The following is a 16542-nucleotide window of genomic DNA, read 5'->3' on the forward strand; positions in this document are numbered from 1 at the left end:
TTGGGGGGTAATTAGGATTTTCTGACACTGTCCCAAAAAAGGTTGGATTACTAACATAAAATACCAAGTGCCAAGCATGGGACACCCCTCAAATGGTCCAAGGGCATGTTACTCTACATAACAGCACTAAAAGAAAAACATTGATAACTGGATTTGAGTCTGAGAGTGATTTTCCCTACGTGGGTAGCTTAGTGGCCCATGAGTGGGGTCGTGACTCTAGATCTAGATTCTAGATCTAGACCTCAAAGATCGAGATCGAGATCTAGAATCTAGATTCTAGATGTAGATTAGATCTAGATCTAGATCTCGAATTCTAGATTTAATAATAATAATAAATGACATTTATATACCGCTCAACCCCTCTGAGCGCTTTACAATACAGTACAACATACAACAGTAACATGAAACGTGTTCTGACTGAAAAAAATTATTCAAAATATTCATCTTATTCATTTAAAAACAGAAACGACTTCAGCTGACATTTGAATGAATCAAAAAATTTGATTTCTCTCAACGTACTTGGTAAAGTATTCCAGATCTTGGGGCCTTGGCAATACAATTTTCAGCACGATGGACAAGTTCATCTAAGTTGGTAAACAATGTTGAACCATAAATTTGGGTATCATCAGCATAGAAATGGTATTTTAGGTCATATTTAACAATTTCCTTGACAAGTGGTTGAGTATAAATGGTGAACAAAACTGGACTGAGGACTGAGCCCTGGGGGACCCCATACTTAAGGGCCACCTCTATTCTCACCCCGGGTGAGAATAGTGCAGGCGAGTCTTTTGGCTATTCCCACCCAGTGCGTGTTCACTGTTATAGCCTAGATCTAGGCCAACCAATTTTGCATTCACCCTAAAACACAGAATTCTACACTGTGATAACAGAAAAATTGTAGAATTCTTTGCCGTGAACAAACGTTCCATTACTACTGTTAGCCTACTAAAAGCGTACAATTTTGTCTGTTGGCAGCGGAGAGAGAGAGAGGAGTAGCGCGAGAACTTCCGGGCAAAACAAAATGGCAACCTGCGTAGTTCGGCTCGATTCGAAAAGTTAAATAGCCGTAGCATCTTTGTAGACGACGAAATTAATTTACTTTTGTGTTTTAACATCATTTTTTAACTTTGTTTTGGTCAATTTGATCGTCCACACCGATAGACAGTATTCAGAAAGAGAGAGAGAAGAGGGGAGGAATAGATCTTGCGAGAACTTCCGGGCAAAACAAAATGGCGACCCCCGTAGTTCGGCTCGACTCGAAAAGTGAAATAGCCATAGCATCTTTGTAGTCGATAAAATTAGCTTACTTTTGTGCTATAACGTAATCTTTTCTTTGCCTTTATCCATTTGATCATCCACATCAATAGAAAATATTCCGAAATTAGGAAAAACAGGTCTTGTTTCACACCGGGTGAGAATAGCCTACGGTGGCAAGTCTCACCCAGGGTGAGAGGTCGATCGTATTTCTATTCTCACCCCAGGTGAGAATAGCCACTTCCTACTTAAGAGCATGATCTGATGACTTAAGCCCTTTAATAAAAACAGATTGGTAACTATTTGACATGTAAGAAAAAAAACAGCTAATAAGGGCAGTCCCGGATAATCCAAAAGACACTTCCAATCGCTTCAATAAGATGTGATGGTCAATTGTATCAAAAGCTGCTGATAGATCTAAAAGGCTCTTCAAAACAACTTTTCCTGAATCACAATCAGTAAGCATGTCATTCATGACTTTAAGAAGTGCTGTTTCTGTGCTGTGGTTAGCTCGATAAGCAGACTGGAATGGCTCTAACAGATTGTTTTCTTGTAAGTGATGACGAAGGAAGATCTATAGCAGAGATCTGATTCTAGAACTTACTGGCTTTCTAATGATTATATGAAGGTTAGATTCTAGATCTAGATCTAGATATAGGGGTTTTTTTTTGGAAGAGGCTAGCCATACTTAATGACGGGTAGACTGGCAGTCTAGCCGTACTTAAGTACGGCTAGACTCACAGTCTAGCCGTACTTAAGTACGGCTAGACTTACAGTCTAGCCGTACTTATTCTTAATATGATGGCTAGACTGACCATTTACAAAAAATAGGCCTACTCACTACTGAATTGTAAATATACATTTTTAGTGTGCAGTACCTAAAGTATTTGTATTTGAGACAAAACCAGGTTCCTTAATGACAGTGCATGTATTTTAAACCTCCTGTTTTCTAATGTAAATAGGGCCTAAGATAAGTACGGCTAGACTGGCAGTCTAGACAAAACCAAGTTCGTCTAGGACAGTGCATGTATCGTAATTAAGTACGGGTAGACAGCCAGTCTAGCCGTACTTAAGGACGGCTAGACAAGAAGTCTAGCCGTACTTAATATTGATGGCTGAATTGTAAATGAAAATTTTAGTTTGCAATGCCTAAAGTATTTGTATTTCAGACAAAACCAAAAGGTGCCTTACTGACTTGCATGTATTTGAACCTGAATAATAACTAGATCTGGATCTCATGAGACCTGTGTACTTAACAGGATTGAGTCGATTGGGCCAAACCTAGATCTAAGTACGGCTAGACTGGCAGTCTAGCCGTACTTAAGTACGGCTAGACTCTCAGTCTAGCCGTACTTAAGTACGGCTAGCCACTTCGTTTTTTTTTTTACAGAGTGTCTACGTACATGATAAGTTCGGTAACCTGGCACCTACCCTCAGTGTCAACGTACACGGTAATCGGCAACCGGGCACGTAGTCTCAGTGTCAAGTACACGGTAACCGGGCTGTTCAGAACTCCAAGTTCAGTTTTTGTCATCCGGTGTTGCCTTCATCCCCACCCCTCCCCCGACTGTACCTTAAAAAAATAATAATAATCCCCCCCATTCCGGAGCCCTATACTTCGCAGCGTACTGACTTTGAATGAACTTTGGTGACCCCAACGGTACTCACAATTAGGCCAGAGCAAGATCGACGGCAAAAAGACTCGATTCCAAAAACTGAAAAAGAATCGAGGAATCGAGTCTGATTTTCGAGTTTGGAAGCTGCTTCAAGTGGGCTGTTTAGAGGCCATGACTTGAACACTGCTAAAAATAGCTCTTAAGATCGAGACCTCGAGTCTCGAACACTGCTGATGCGCTGAACACGAATATCAACTTCATTTCTGTCGCAAAATAATAGTTTTTGAAATATCTGATTGTTCTGAATAGAAATAGATCTAGATCTAGACGTGCTTTGGACCAATCGAGGGGTTCCAGGCTCCCCCTCCCCCCTTCTTCCTCTTCAATCAGTGCTACAGGTTGGGTTCTTTTATTGGAGGGACTAACAATAACGACAGGTGAATGGATTATGATAGGTCATCCTTAGCATCAGAGGCTGATATACAGTGGCTTCCAAAAGAATCTTGAGGATGTATTCCCCCAATCATCATCGTTAAAGCCTTGCCATATTCATGTAGCATACCTGTTTAAAGCTAAATAAATTCTACATCATCTGGCTCATTGATATTTCATCTATATTAAGAGCCCGAGATATGGTCACTAAACTTAATCTAAAAATAAACAGATTTGGCAAAATTGCATGAAATCAAAGAAAATTTAAAATGTTCTTGCTCATGAGGTGCATCAACATTGGTGGAATGGACATGTATTGCTTTTCAAATGATAAGAGAATTTTGCCTCTGCAATAAACATTTTATTACCATAGTTTTACACTGTAAGATAAGCATTCGAAAACAGAAGTCGGCCTATCATTGCTGTATAGTAAACTCCAGTATCCAACATAGACCAGCCACCTAAAAGACCTATATTAACTTTGGGCTATGCTCTGAAGGTAGTGCCCGCTCAACAAAGCAACTATTAATGGCTTTCGTTATTAACTTAGAAAGGCTTTTTACTATTAGTGAAGCAAGCATTCGACAGAACTCTGAAATTTAATGAACTTGACACTCCCAAAAAGAGGAGAGTGAGTAGTGGGACCCTACAGTTTCTGTGGATCTAATGAAATGTCGGCGGATACATGGTTCATTTTAAACTTAAAAGAGAAATTTTCCTTTCGTAAAATGTGTCCGTTGTGTTTTCTTTTTGGACCCCAGTTCCTTAAACCGACAGCCAGAGCATTTATTGTTTAAAGGAGACTCATTTTATGTCGATTGAAAAGCTCTTTCTCAGATCACCTTACTGACAAAACATGAAAAATAAGTCACATGTCTGATTGGTATTAATTGGAAAGAGATTTCCTTTCTGAATGGTGTCGAGTTCCTCATGGACTTCTCAGCATGACCTCTTAATGTCAGTTCCAAGTTGTAAATATTCCTGTAGTGCTCAGCATCACTCTTTAATGTTGCATTTCTGATCGGGTCATATGGATGTCAGTGGGGTTAAATTAAAAATTCTGAGAACTCCATGTACAGAGTAGCCAGTGGTGATTGTGTGAAAATCAATATGATTTTTTTTCTTTAACGTATGTTATTGTCTTGAACTTTAAACCATTTTTTAATGTTGCTGCTCTCTGACCAAACAGTTTTGTCCTCTACAGGTCCAAGAACTTTGGAATCTACTTATTTAAGTCAACTGCTCCGGTTTCAGCATCCAACTCACAACAGCTGTCTTGTGTCGTCGAGAGGCAGTTTCCCCTATGGGACTTCATGTGTGGAATTTTGGGGACAGACAGATGGAGCATTCCACAACTCAACTGGTGAATTTTCTCCTACACGTGATTCCTCAGTGAGACATATTCATGGTCACAAAATATTGCTACTGCAATTGCCAACAGTTGAAAACTCGTGCTTTATTTCGCAACAGCGTGGGATCCACAGACAAATAAACAAAAAGCATGGGAACAGCCAGACTCCAAAGAACAGTAGTGCCTCAAAGAACAGTTCACCAAGAGGACAAACTAGACAGGATAGCTCTAAGGCCACCCCTGATCAAGAAAAGTCACCATCGTCAGAGACGTCAGCTGCTGGCTCTGACACTCCTGAGAAGTTGACTTTGTATCAGCGATTCAAGAAAACTTACAAGGAGCATGGGAAAGTGTTGATAGCAGTGCATCTCTTCACTTCCTCAATTTGGTTTGGTTCCTTTTACACAGCAGCAAGATGGTAATTATTTTATTTGTTGTAGTTGTTTTGGGGGGCTGTTAGTATTTATCTTGTGGTACATTTTGATAATGGATTTCTTTTCAAATTTAGTCTTACTCTTGATAATTTTGTGCTTTTAGCATGATTTGTTAGGGAGCACTGGGAGGAGCTATTATGATTCTGACGATACCACCAATAATCGTAAAATTTTAGACATATCGATAGCAGCACTTGACTTGGTTAACTCTAGACTCTAGCCTACACAATGGTGGTCTGACAGACCCCAAAAGCACTTTATTACTAGGCCACAGGGAAAGGGTATCAGAATTTTGTTTAGTGGTTAGGGTTTCAGTGAAGCTGAACTGTTTAATATCATTCAGTTTAGGAGCCTTTAGGCTCACAAAAAATTTGAAGTAAGCTCCATTAGTATATTATAATATATATATATATATAATATATGGTATCAGATTTCAACTCTATATCTATTTTTGTTCGCTCAGCTGTGGTAGTCAAAGGTTGATCACTGTTAGTTTTAGTCCTTGAAATTGAACAAATGTAGTTTTAAAGTAATTTTGTTTCTATTTTTAATTCTGAGGACTTAAATAAATTCTTTTTTTGGGGGGGTTTTTGTGATCACTTCGTGAGGAATTAGTGTGTTTTGAATGTAGTGACTCTGAGTTATGCGATGATCCTTTATTTGTTGTCCCTCATTATTCTTCTAAAAGAAGCAATGCTTCTTATCTCCTTATTTTCACAGTGGTATAGATATTGTCCCCTACCTGGAAAGTTGGAATTTAAGCGAGAAAATCATATCCCCATTTCGTTCTGGTGGGCTCGGTGACCTTGCTTTGGCCTACCTCATGTACAAACTGGCTACTCCTGCGAGGTACACAGTGACGATTGGTGGAACAAACTTGGCCATCAGGTGAGTTTTTGTTTTTTGAGAACGTATTATAGTTAGCTTTCCCTTGTATACATGCCTTGCTGTGACAGGGAAGCTTGTGAGTCCTTAAGATCCCGGGAGCTATACCAGCGGGGACTTAAGTCCCTCACAGGTTCTACCAAGCTGGCCAGGTCGCCGGGGGAGGGGCCTGACTAAATGTGTGCACCAGCTGCGGGTGATGGGGGTGGTCTACTTTAGCAGTGAAGTGTAAAGTAGAGAGTAGATGCAGGTATCAATAGATACCTTTTTTTTAAAAATGGTATCAAGGCACGATAGCAAGGTGTGTGGCTCACTTTGGCACGTTAAGACCCAGAGAAGATTGTGGCAGGGCAGTGTCGAAGAAATAAGGAACTTACCAAGTATGATCCTAAAGAAATGTAATGACCAAAGAAATTATAAAGAATGTAGGAAAATACTATACTTTGACCACTTAAAACAACACGAGACCATTGTGAAAAAGGTGCTTGAAGGAAGGATGTGGGGGCAGAGGAAGACAAAGAGTAAGAGTAACATGGATGAACAACATAAAAACAAGGACTGGCCTGGATATAGCAGTGACAGCTGGCGATCTTGAAGGATGGGGGGACATTACACATCAACATCTGAGTCCGAGATGACACCTCCAGGTATCCAGGTATTATAGTTAGAAGGCTCCCCATTGGTATTTTTTGGATGCTCTGGTGCCAGGTCTGAGATGGACATTTGTGGTCATGGTTTGCCACTCATTTCTCTGCTGGGATGCTCTCAGACATATTTTTCTAACATGATGGGCAAATTATAGGCATTTTATACTATACAGGTTGAGCCTTTTCAGTTGTTCGGGGATCAGATTGTAAAAAAAGTCTTCTTTGTCATTCATACCTGTCGTGAGTTTCTTCATAGGAACCCCTGTGTGTTGTGTATATCTCTGTAAACCTCATTTCAGAGAGGTCAGGAGGTTATGTGTAGGCGATTTGATTATGATGCTCGTCTGATAACATTACAGCACAGCAGCCTCTGCTTATCAAAGGCCATACAAAGACTTGCTCCGCTCAAACACACACTTTTGTCATAAGACTGGCAGCTATTTTATATATTGCTAGCCACCTGATTCAACCGCTTGAATTCCAAAATTTTCGAAAATCACCTTTTGATCCCTTTATGTAGTACAGCCTTTGATACACCTTATTTTGAAATCCCGAGTTTGAAAGATTACTGCAAAGAGTTTCAATCCTTCAGTGAATCAATTGACAATGTCACACCAGTCCCCAATTTCCACGTGATTCAGCCACCCGAGTGCCAGTTTTGCAACCCGGTTGCGAATGGGCGGTTGAAACACGCAGATTCAGTGGCTTGTTGAGGTATTCACTTGTCGCGTAGGTGGCGTGACTCACAGGACATCAAAACAACATTTGCTAACTTCAAATCCGATCGAACCAGAAGATTTTGTCATGGTAGTTTGCGTAATCTATCCTAGGTTTGGTAGTGTAGTTGAGAAAGGGCAAGATGGCATCAACGAATATGTTAATACTAGCTCGACTTTAAGTCGGTAAATTGTGGCAAAAGCTACTGATGGAATGAATTGTTTTAAAAGTCTATGATTGACAACTAAGGGGCGTTTATTTCACATTATGTACAACTATTGGAAAATATTTTCATCGCGACTTTTCGCATTTCTTAATTTACTTTAAGTGTGCGCCCCATGCTGTGTCTGTCATGTACCAATCTTGAATCATTGATTAGTTAATCAGTGCAGGGTAGTTGATACTTAATTTGTCTCTCGAAAAAAAGCAGCTCATAAACATATTCGCCCCGAAAATTCTCTCTTCAACAAACCTTTAACTTCCACTCTCCAGCTCTACTCTTCAATTTGAAATAAATCTTCATATATTCTACCTATGCAAAACAATGAGTTTGTATACGACTGCTCTCACATGGTGGTTTACGGTTATTCATGACTGTTGCAAAGACAGTTTACATGACATGGAATGGGAGCTCCACGATTGTCAAATTACGAGAGAACAGAAGACGACAAGCAATTTTGTGATAAGTAATTCTCCGACGAACTTGACGAAATCGCTTTCCCATTACGACAGGCAAAATCTGTCTTGACTATCACTTTCAAAGCCTCAGAGGCCTTTATAGAGAGTACTAAAGAAAACGGAAAGAGTCACACATTGTCCCAGATGACTTTAGAGAGAGATATTAAAAAAGAACAACCTGTTGTTGGATGTGTCGGAAGAATCAATGTGATGTATGCAGGGTAGGAGAAAGAATCTAAAAATGAAATTTGCACAAATCCCAGTGAATGGGACTGGATTATGTCTAGTGTGCATGATGCATGGAATTGGGAGCGAGTTTATCGTTAGTACGGCGTTGAACGCATCTGCTGCACTATATTATAACAGGACTAAAATACTGTCTATATTTTTTAGAGTTTGGTAACCAAAGGTGTGAAGTGTCACATTTGGCACCAAGGAAAGGACCTTTGATTGCCAATGAAATCTGTTCTTGTGTCAGTAACTTCCTGGAGGAGCCCACTGACAATAACTGTGCATGAACTACAACAGGGAACTGCTGCTTTTTCTTATCTAATCCTTACTATCGTCATTTTCCTCTACTTCTTTTGTCTTGTGACCCGCTATTTCCGGGATGCCTTGATGGTCGAAGCAGACTTTGTGCTGTTGAAGCTAGAGAGGTGAGCAGAGTAAGTCTGATTCCCTGTAAGAACTTCTCTGTTGACATCCCTCCCTTGACGCTCATATGACCTTGTGCAGTTGCGAGCGCCGTAAAACTTATACTAAAACTTTTTTTTTTTTAGTTTGAGAGAGCTTGTGGGAGAGAGAGAGAGAGAGAGAGAAAATGGAATGGTGGAGACCTGTATAACCATGTCCAGTCGATCTCTGAAAAATGAATGAAAATTCTCAATGTTGTTCTCAGTTTTCCTATCGTCCAATTCTGAAAATGACTTCAAAACCTCTCCCTAGTAACTGGAAACTGATGATCTGTGGATTCGAACACAGGACTTTTGATTGAGAGGTATGGCAGTGTAAAGATACTGTGTTTATATAGGAGATTCTTTTCATACATCGGCAAAACCTGGCGGTACGGGGGGGGGGGGGGGGGTACGAGGTTTGACTGTAAATAAATCATTAGAAAGTAAAATAAATAAAAAGAATGAACGAAGTTTAAAATAATTTTTTTAATGAACGAAGGTAAATCGTTAAGTGGGAAAAGAAAAAATCTTTCTACAGAGGTAGATTCTTATTTGCTCTTTGTTTCACATAAGAATTCATTGAAGTTAAACTAGCATTTGCTTGTGATAAATTCTTTGCATCTTTGGAAAGCTGGCTTATTATTACTTATCTGTAGTATGTTTTTTTGTTAATTTTTCGTAGAATTAATTCATTTCTAAATGATTCAGCTCGCGACAAATATAAAAATGTCCTCATTGATCAGCTGTTTTTCGCGTAACTGCTTATTGATCACACGTCTCAAATGTTATCGCGTCATTAATGATATAAAAGGAAAAAAAGTTCTGGCATACTCACACTTTTCTGCCGTGTCCAGAAATACAACTGTCCTCGATTTATATCAACACTAGTAACTTCTACGTCCAAAGGACAAGGAAACAAATCCGGTCCATACTCCTAAAAAGTCTCCCTTTTTTTTTTTTTACCAACCTGGATCTACTACATGTCACTGACATTCACAGGATGTGAGGACAACAAAACCCACATAGAGCGCACCAGAATATTATAGTACATCTTGTATTAGTAATGTGATGTTGTCGCTGTCGAGATGGCTACCCTAGAATTAGAGTTCTGATCTGCTCAGTACCTAGTTTTGAGGAAGTTGATGTTACATGTCAAGTCTTTTCGAATGCAAAATTTCTTTGAACATTTTGATAACGGCGCCGAATAATCTAACGATTTTGATAGAGCAGATAGAACATTTAGTTTCTGACCTCATGGTCTTAGTAACTCAAAACGGACAAAAATGTCCGATAGAATATTAAGGTACCGTAATGACTGGGGACCGAAAAAAAAAGGGGGGGGGGGGGATGTCGCTGTTGCGCGTCGTTGGCGAATGGCAGGGGTGCCGTGTGCCCTTGAGGCCAGCCGCATCGTCTTGGTGAATGGTGTGTCATTGACCAGTCACACACGTCGCTATATCGTGTCACGGGATCGCGGGGCGTTCACCTTGGACATGGCTCAATACAATTTTATAATGGGTTTTTTTTTGTTTCTACCACCCCCCCCCCCCCCCCCCCCCCCCCCGCCTGATGTCCTGTCTTCACTTCTCAGACGATCTTGTTACCCCTTATACGCATGTGTTTGTCTATGCTCAATTGCGTTTTCAGCATTACATTAGACTGGCGACAAAACAATCTTTGTATTTATTGGCCATATTAATAATAATTATGTATTGACCTTTCTTGGTGCGCGCGTGTTCTTTTGTGTGAGTGAGGTTGGGTTGTTTTTGTTTTTTTGGGGAGGTGTTTTGTTATTCTTTTTTGTGTGTGTATGTTTGTGTGTGCGTGTACGGAGAGAGAGAGACAGAGAGAGAGAGAGAGACTGTGTGCATGCAAAAATGAGTTCCCTTAAGCCCCTCTCCTCTGCCTATCTGGACATTAAACTTCCTGGATCACCAACCTGTTGCACTAAAGGGAACTTGATATAGCTCCCTATATGCCTGTTTTGTTTTGGTTATCACAAGGGTTTAGATACTGGAAGATCTAAAGCTAAGCCTATATTGAAGAAAATTACGCTTGTTTACATACAATCCCAAAGGTTGTATGCAGTATTATTCTGTCCTACATCTCTCTCTCTCTCTCTCTCTCTCTCTCTCTCTCTCTCTCTCTCTCTCTCTTTCCCCCCCCCCCTCTCTCTCTCTCTCTCTCTCTCTCTCTCTTTCCCCCCCCCTCTCTCTCTCTCTCTCTCTCTCTCTCTTTCCCCCCCTCTCTCTCTCTCTCTCTCTCCCTCTCCCTCTCCATCTCCATCTCCCTCTCCCTCTCCCTCTGTGGTGTGTCTTGGGTCATATGTCAATGGGTTGATTAAGTATTCATTCATACACGCCATATACAAGTATCGCCCAAGATTGATATTATTATAATGGAAAACCAGATAGACGAGCATATATTTTAATTGACTTATAATTTGCCCGTCTGTGCATAAGAAGTTCCTTTCACTAGACGAGCATATATTTTAATTGACTTATAATTTGCCCGTCTGTGCATAAGAAGTTCCTTTCACTCCCATCTGCCTGCTTCTGTGAATTGGTTCAAGGAAGAACTACTGATAATTTCCAACGCAAAACAACAAGGGAATGTACCGGTAGAGCTGTGTGTACAGTCACACTTAATTGAATTCATGTGAGAAGAAGAAGACAAAAAGCTGTAAACATATTTTTAGAATATTATAATTGAAATAATGTTTTGAATTATTAGTTTCTAATTCAACACATGTTTGACTAGACGTAGATCATAATGTAATCTTGGCGTTGTGTCACTCAAGTAGCATGTTCCTTATTTCTATCTTTATTTTATGCTTCAGCTTCTCTCAAAATGAATAAATCTGTTTTATTTTCTGTTTCTCGTACTTTGTCTATGTTCTCGATCTTTAGCCTGTCTATCTATTCGTCAGTAAACGTCTATCTACAAATGTTAATGTCTATTAACTTTGGCATGCACCCGTTTGCGTTTTGTGTGTGCCAGTTTGTGTGTGCGTGTATGTTTGTGTGTGTATGTGTGTGTGTGTGTGTGTGTGTGTGTGTGTGTGTGTGTGTCTGCGCACGAATGCAATCGTGATAGCTTACAAGTTATAAGTGGGTGGTTGGTGGTAGAGCTGGGCGAAGAGTCGATTCCGGAACCGATTCCCACGATTCATACTACGGAAGTAAAGTTCCGTCTCCTTTTTTTACGTAAGCCAACGGTTACTGGTTATTTTTATCATTGAAATCTTTTTTTTTTTAAATTTATTTTTTGAAAAATAGAAGTTGATGCTCCGTAGTATTCCGAAATCAAGGTTATCCTAAATCCTGAAGATGTTCGGAGCCAACCAGGTAACCACCGGAAGAAATCACGTCATTAGAAAGTAAGTAATTGGGTTCGGAGTCGATTCCTACGATTCCTAGCTTTCAATAATCGGGAACCTTGCCGCTCAGCACTAATTGGTGGGTGCTCTGGTGTGGTTTACTCCTTCTTTCCTATCAAACATCTATCGTCCTGATCTCTCCTCCTTCTTTTTGTGTTTGTTACTCTCTTGTAACACCTCTAATCTTCGGCAGTTATATGATGTTATTGTGTTGCAAGTGCGTAAAACACTTACTAATACAAAACAAGTTGTAAGCCCCTCTGTGTATTTATATATCTATGGATATTTTACTTCCTGGATCACAGGCTTGTGGCACTGTTTGACCCTGGTGGTACATAAAGTTACACAGCGTGCTTTGCTCGGCTTGTTTCAAGAGCCTAGACATTAGTGGGCGGTTGGCGGGTGCTCTGGTGTGGTCTGCTCCTTCTTTCCTATTGAACATCTGTCATCCTAACCTCTTCTCATTTTTGTGTTTGTTACTGTCTTGTAACTCCTCTAATCTTCGGCGCTTATATGACGTAATTGCAAAAGACAAAAGCAAGATGCGTATTACAGCGTACATTTTGTTGCTACAAAATGATGCGCCATTTACCGGTACATGTATTAGTAACACCTATCTACAGTCACGGCATTACACTCAATCCAGGGTCCCCACAGGGTCGGGAAATCGGGAAAAAGTCGGGAATTTTGAGATGGGTCGGGAGGTCGGGAAAAAGTCGGGAATTTTGTGATGGGTCGGTAAGTCGGGAAAGTATAGGGCCTGTGTAATGTGCAGCTATCTAGACTGTATGGTTGATGAATCCTTAAGAGGAAACGTAATTGAACCGCTGTGACGGAAGTATGTGTGACTCCGAGGCTCGATCGGGAAGAATCAAGATCTGCTTTCGTTACCGCCCAGAAATTTTCCGGTAATAGTCTGATAGATAACGCAACATTTGTGACATGCAGGTTGTGCATTATGAACGCTGTGTCGCCTTGAAAATAAATCGATATTAAAAATTGCCCTCTGCTGTCGCTTGTGGGAAAAAAAAAGAAAAAGAAGTTATACAAGCGTCTTGACAGGTTCGCCCTCGTGACCGGTCAATGAACCTGTGAGTACCGGCGGTCTGAGCGCTGTGAAGAATAGGACTCCTTTATAAGATACACTCGTGGAAAGGGATGGGGGGAGGGGAGCTGAAGGCAACGCTAGAGGACAAAAACTGAACTTGGAAGCACATTTTTAGCATTTTGATTACTACTTTAGAGCTCTCTGCAAAGCGCGCGTTGGTGCAGGCCTTGTGTGGAATCAGGATCCGTCATGCCTTGTTATTGAACTAAAGTGTTCGCGTTTCATTGGATGGGGTGATTGTAATTTATATCTATATTTTATTAGCTTTCTGTTCAAGATTGGCAGATTTTCAGTGTCGCTGCATCTTGCCCCCCCCCCCCCCCAGTTCTTACACCTCTCACACTGAATAGGTGTACTTGAGCCATTCTAGTTATTACTCTACTTTGAGTTGCAGCAGTGGTTTTTGTCTTCACGTTTATTATATGAATCATGACACCCAGACTGGTTATTGACAGTCGATTTTCTAGTTCTAGGTCTTTTTTCAGGCTCAAAACAGGATTCATTTTTTTATATAGGGCCTATAGTTTGTTATGTTGGCTAATATGATGATGGGGAAATATAAATAAGTAAGAACAGACTGAAATACCAAAGTCTCTCAAGATCCCAGTGCCACACTGACATGTTGTTGACTGGATATAATGTACCTACATGTGTGTGTGTGTGTGTGTGTGTGTGTGTGTGTGTGTGTGTGTGTGTGTGTATTCACAAACATATACATCTATTATATTAGATATAAATGGAGCACACGCTTTCATTGTTATGTAACGTGTTCCTGGAAAATGGATGAGGCCCCTCCCTTGGAAAATTGAGAAGCTGGTTTGGCAGTCACCCAGTATTATAGTCATCTATAGTTTGAAGACTATACTACAAAATGTACATTTGCATTCATTTATAGACATTTTAACTTTTTATCTTTGATAGATTGGCTTTTTTGGGATCATTCTTGACGCGCAGCGGCCTGATTTTCCCCTCGAATTGGGGTCTTGAAAAAAATTTTGGGGTCTTGAAAATATTTTCCAGGATTTGGTGGGGACCCTGTCAATCAGATAATAGTGTAAAAATAAGATCTGGTCATACTCACACCTTGCTGCGTGGGTGGTTGGCGGGTGCTCTGGTGTGGTTTGCTCCTTCTTTCCTATCAGACATAGGCTATTGTCCTTATCTCCCCTTCTTCTTTTTTTTATGTTTGTTACTCTCTTGTAACACCTCTTATCTTCTGGCGCTTATATGACCTTCAGTTGCGAACGCCGTAAAACCTCTACTAAAACTAAAACACCTTGCTGCAGTCCTCAGGAAGTTCGCCTGCACTCGATATTAGCAGCTCTACTAAGTCCTGAACGCCACCGGGGACAAATAAATCTCTCACACTTCACACAACTTTATTTTCTTCCCTATCACTACGTCACTGACGTTTACGAGATAAGCAGATGACAGCGACACCCGCATGGAGCGCACCGTGCAGTAGTAAAGCAGCGTTGTGTTGTCGGCGTCAGGATTTGATTGTGACTGGTGATGATCGTCCTGCGTCGCTGGCGAATGGACGCGAGTGTCGCGTGTTTTGGTGTGTGACGCGTGGGAATATGGCCGCTCGTTGGCCAATCACACACGTCGCTTATCTTGTGGCGCCCCGCTTTCCTTTGTTCACCATGGACACGCTCAATAAACGTCCTGTTTACAAAACGTTTCTTTTAAAGTTATTTTTCCCCCTCCAATAGAATTGCGCAAAGTGGGCGGATGGCGCGTGCCCTGGTGTGGTTTGCTCTTTTTTTCCTATCTTACCTTTCATTGTCTCTCCTCCTTTTATTTATTTATTTTTTTTACTCTTCATAAGCAACAATATTGGCGAATACATATAATACTAATACAGGATAAAAGTTCAATATATTTAAAAAATGGAAACGAAAATCTCTGGAGAAGATTCGATTCTTCTTGTAGCACAGGTTCAATTTGTACTTCAAGCACGCGATGAAACTTTTGACATCACAGTTGTTTTTTGCATATTATGTTCCTGATGCTGGTCTGCATGACAATATGATAAATTGTATCCATGCGAACTGCGGTCGGTGGAGCACTGATTCTTGACTGATTTGGTTATGGAGTCAGAGTGGGTCAGCCTAGCCCTGCCCTTTTTTGCTTGGACAAGAACTGTTTCAGTGCTACCTTGAAATTCTGGCAGTTCCAAAGGCTTCTGATTAAGCAGTTCGCGGTGTCTCTTGTACCGTAACCAAGCGACTATGACAGAAATGTTCAGACAGAAAAAAGATGTACACGCATCAGATCATCGCCTTGTTTTGAGACGGAACTTGTAGGGAGAAGTGAGTCCACCCAAGAGGCCAGTGCCAGATGTGTACTGGATGGCAATTTGGGGATAGGGTACTTCGCTCCTCTTTTTTAAGTACTGTATCTGTTCACTTTTTTAAAAGTCGTTTGCCCTAACAAAAGTTGAAATAAGATCTACAGGCTTGTTGTCAGGTTCTGGTTCTGGGAGAGAATAAATCAGGGTTTCAAACAGGGTAATCAAACTTATCATATATATTCACACTTATACCATTGCAGAATTATAAAACTAATGCACGAGTGGTAGTGGCTTTTAAAAAAACAAAACACAAAAGTACAATGTATAGCCTATGTATTTCCCTGGCAGACACATAATTTGACATGGGTCACGTCCCCTTAATCGTTCCTCTTGTACACAATATGCCGTAAATATTATATGGTACACTATGCTTTTTTTTTCAATAGGCCCGAGGCCTAGAATACCCTTCCTGCTTACATAGTTAAAACTATTATGTTTGCGTTTTGCAGCCAATTGATAACTTTATGTGACCCAAGTAAGAGGCGTAATGGTTCAACTTTCAAAATTCAACAGCAGAAGTCGGGTAAACGGGTAAAAATGAACAGCAAATCAAGTGAACAACAAGAGGCCCTAATTTGCTTGAAAGTTTCGAGGGTTTCCAGAAATCTTGACCCTCACCAAAAGTGGGCATTGCCCTACCTATAGGAGAAATTTGGTTTCATTGGTGAGTGTATTTGTTTGGTTATAGAGAAAACTCTCCTTGTCTTTTGAAGAAACTCAACAATGGGCAAAAACTTTACCTTCGATTTTCTCAAAACAGCATTTTTCGGGATAGCCCTCTTGTGCAATAAAAGCCACCATTTAGACCAAAGGTGGTGGCGTTTTACATTATTTTATTGTAGTATTGAGGGATTTCTCAGTAGACCGTGGTAGATCGGGCGGAACTTATCGTAGACCTCCGCAGCGCGATAGACCACAGACCTTTTTCTCCACCTGTATCAACATTATTTAATGTGGCCGACTTAGATTCGGTTGTTTTGTTGAGTGTGTTTTTTATAATATTTTTTGTTT

At 40.5% G+C, this 16542-nt stretch overlaps 1 protein-coding gene across 1 annotated transcript in view; it reads left to right on the forward strand.

The window, feature by feature from the left end:
- Positions 1 to 16542, forward strand: part of LOC101857545 (protein FAM210A) — a 22276-nt gene that overhangs the window by 1950 nt on the left and 3784 nt on the right. The window contains exons 2-3 of the mRNA XM_005092044.3: positions 4507 to 5071; positions 5808 to 5975. Coding sequence (XP_005092101.1) covers positions 4507 to 5071; positions 5808 to 5975 — 733 coding nt within the window. The remainder of the gene's footprint in view (positions 1 to 4506; positions 5072 to 5807; positions 5976 to 16542) is intronic.

The sequence above is a fragment of the Aplysia californica genome, unplaced genomic scaffold, assembly GCF_000002075.1.
Source record: "Aplysia californica isolate F4 #8 unplaced genomic scaffold, AplCal3.0 scaffold00040, whole genome shotgun sequence".
Classification (NCBI taxonomy): domain Eukaryota; kingdom Metazoa; phylum Mollusca; class Gastropoda; order Aplysiida; family Aplysiidae; genus Aplysia; species Aplysia californica.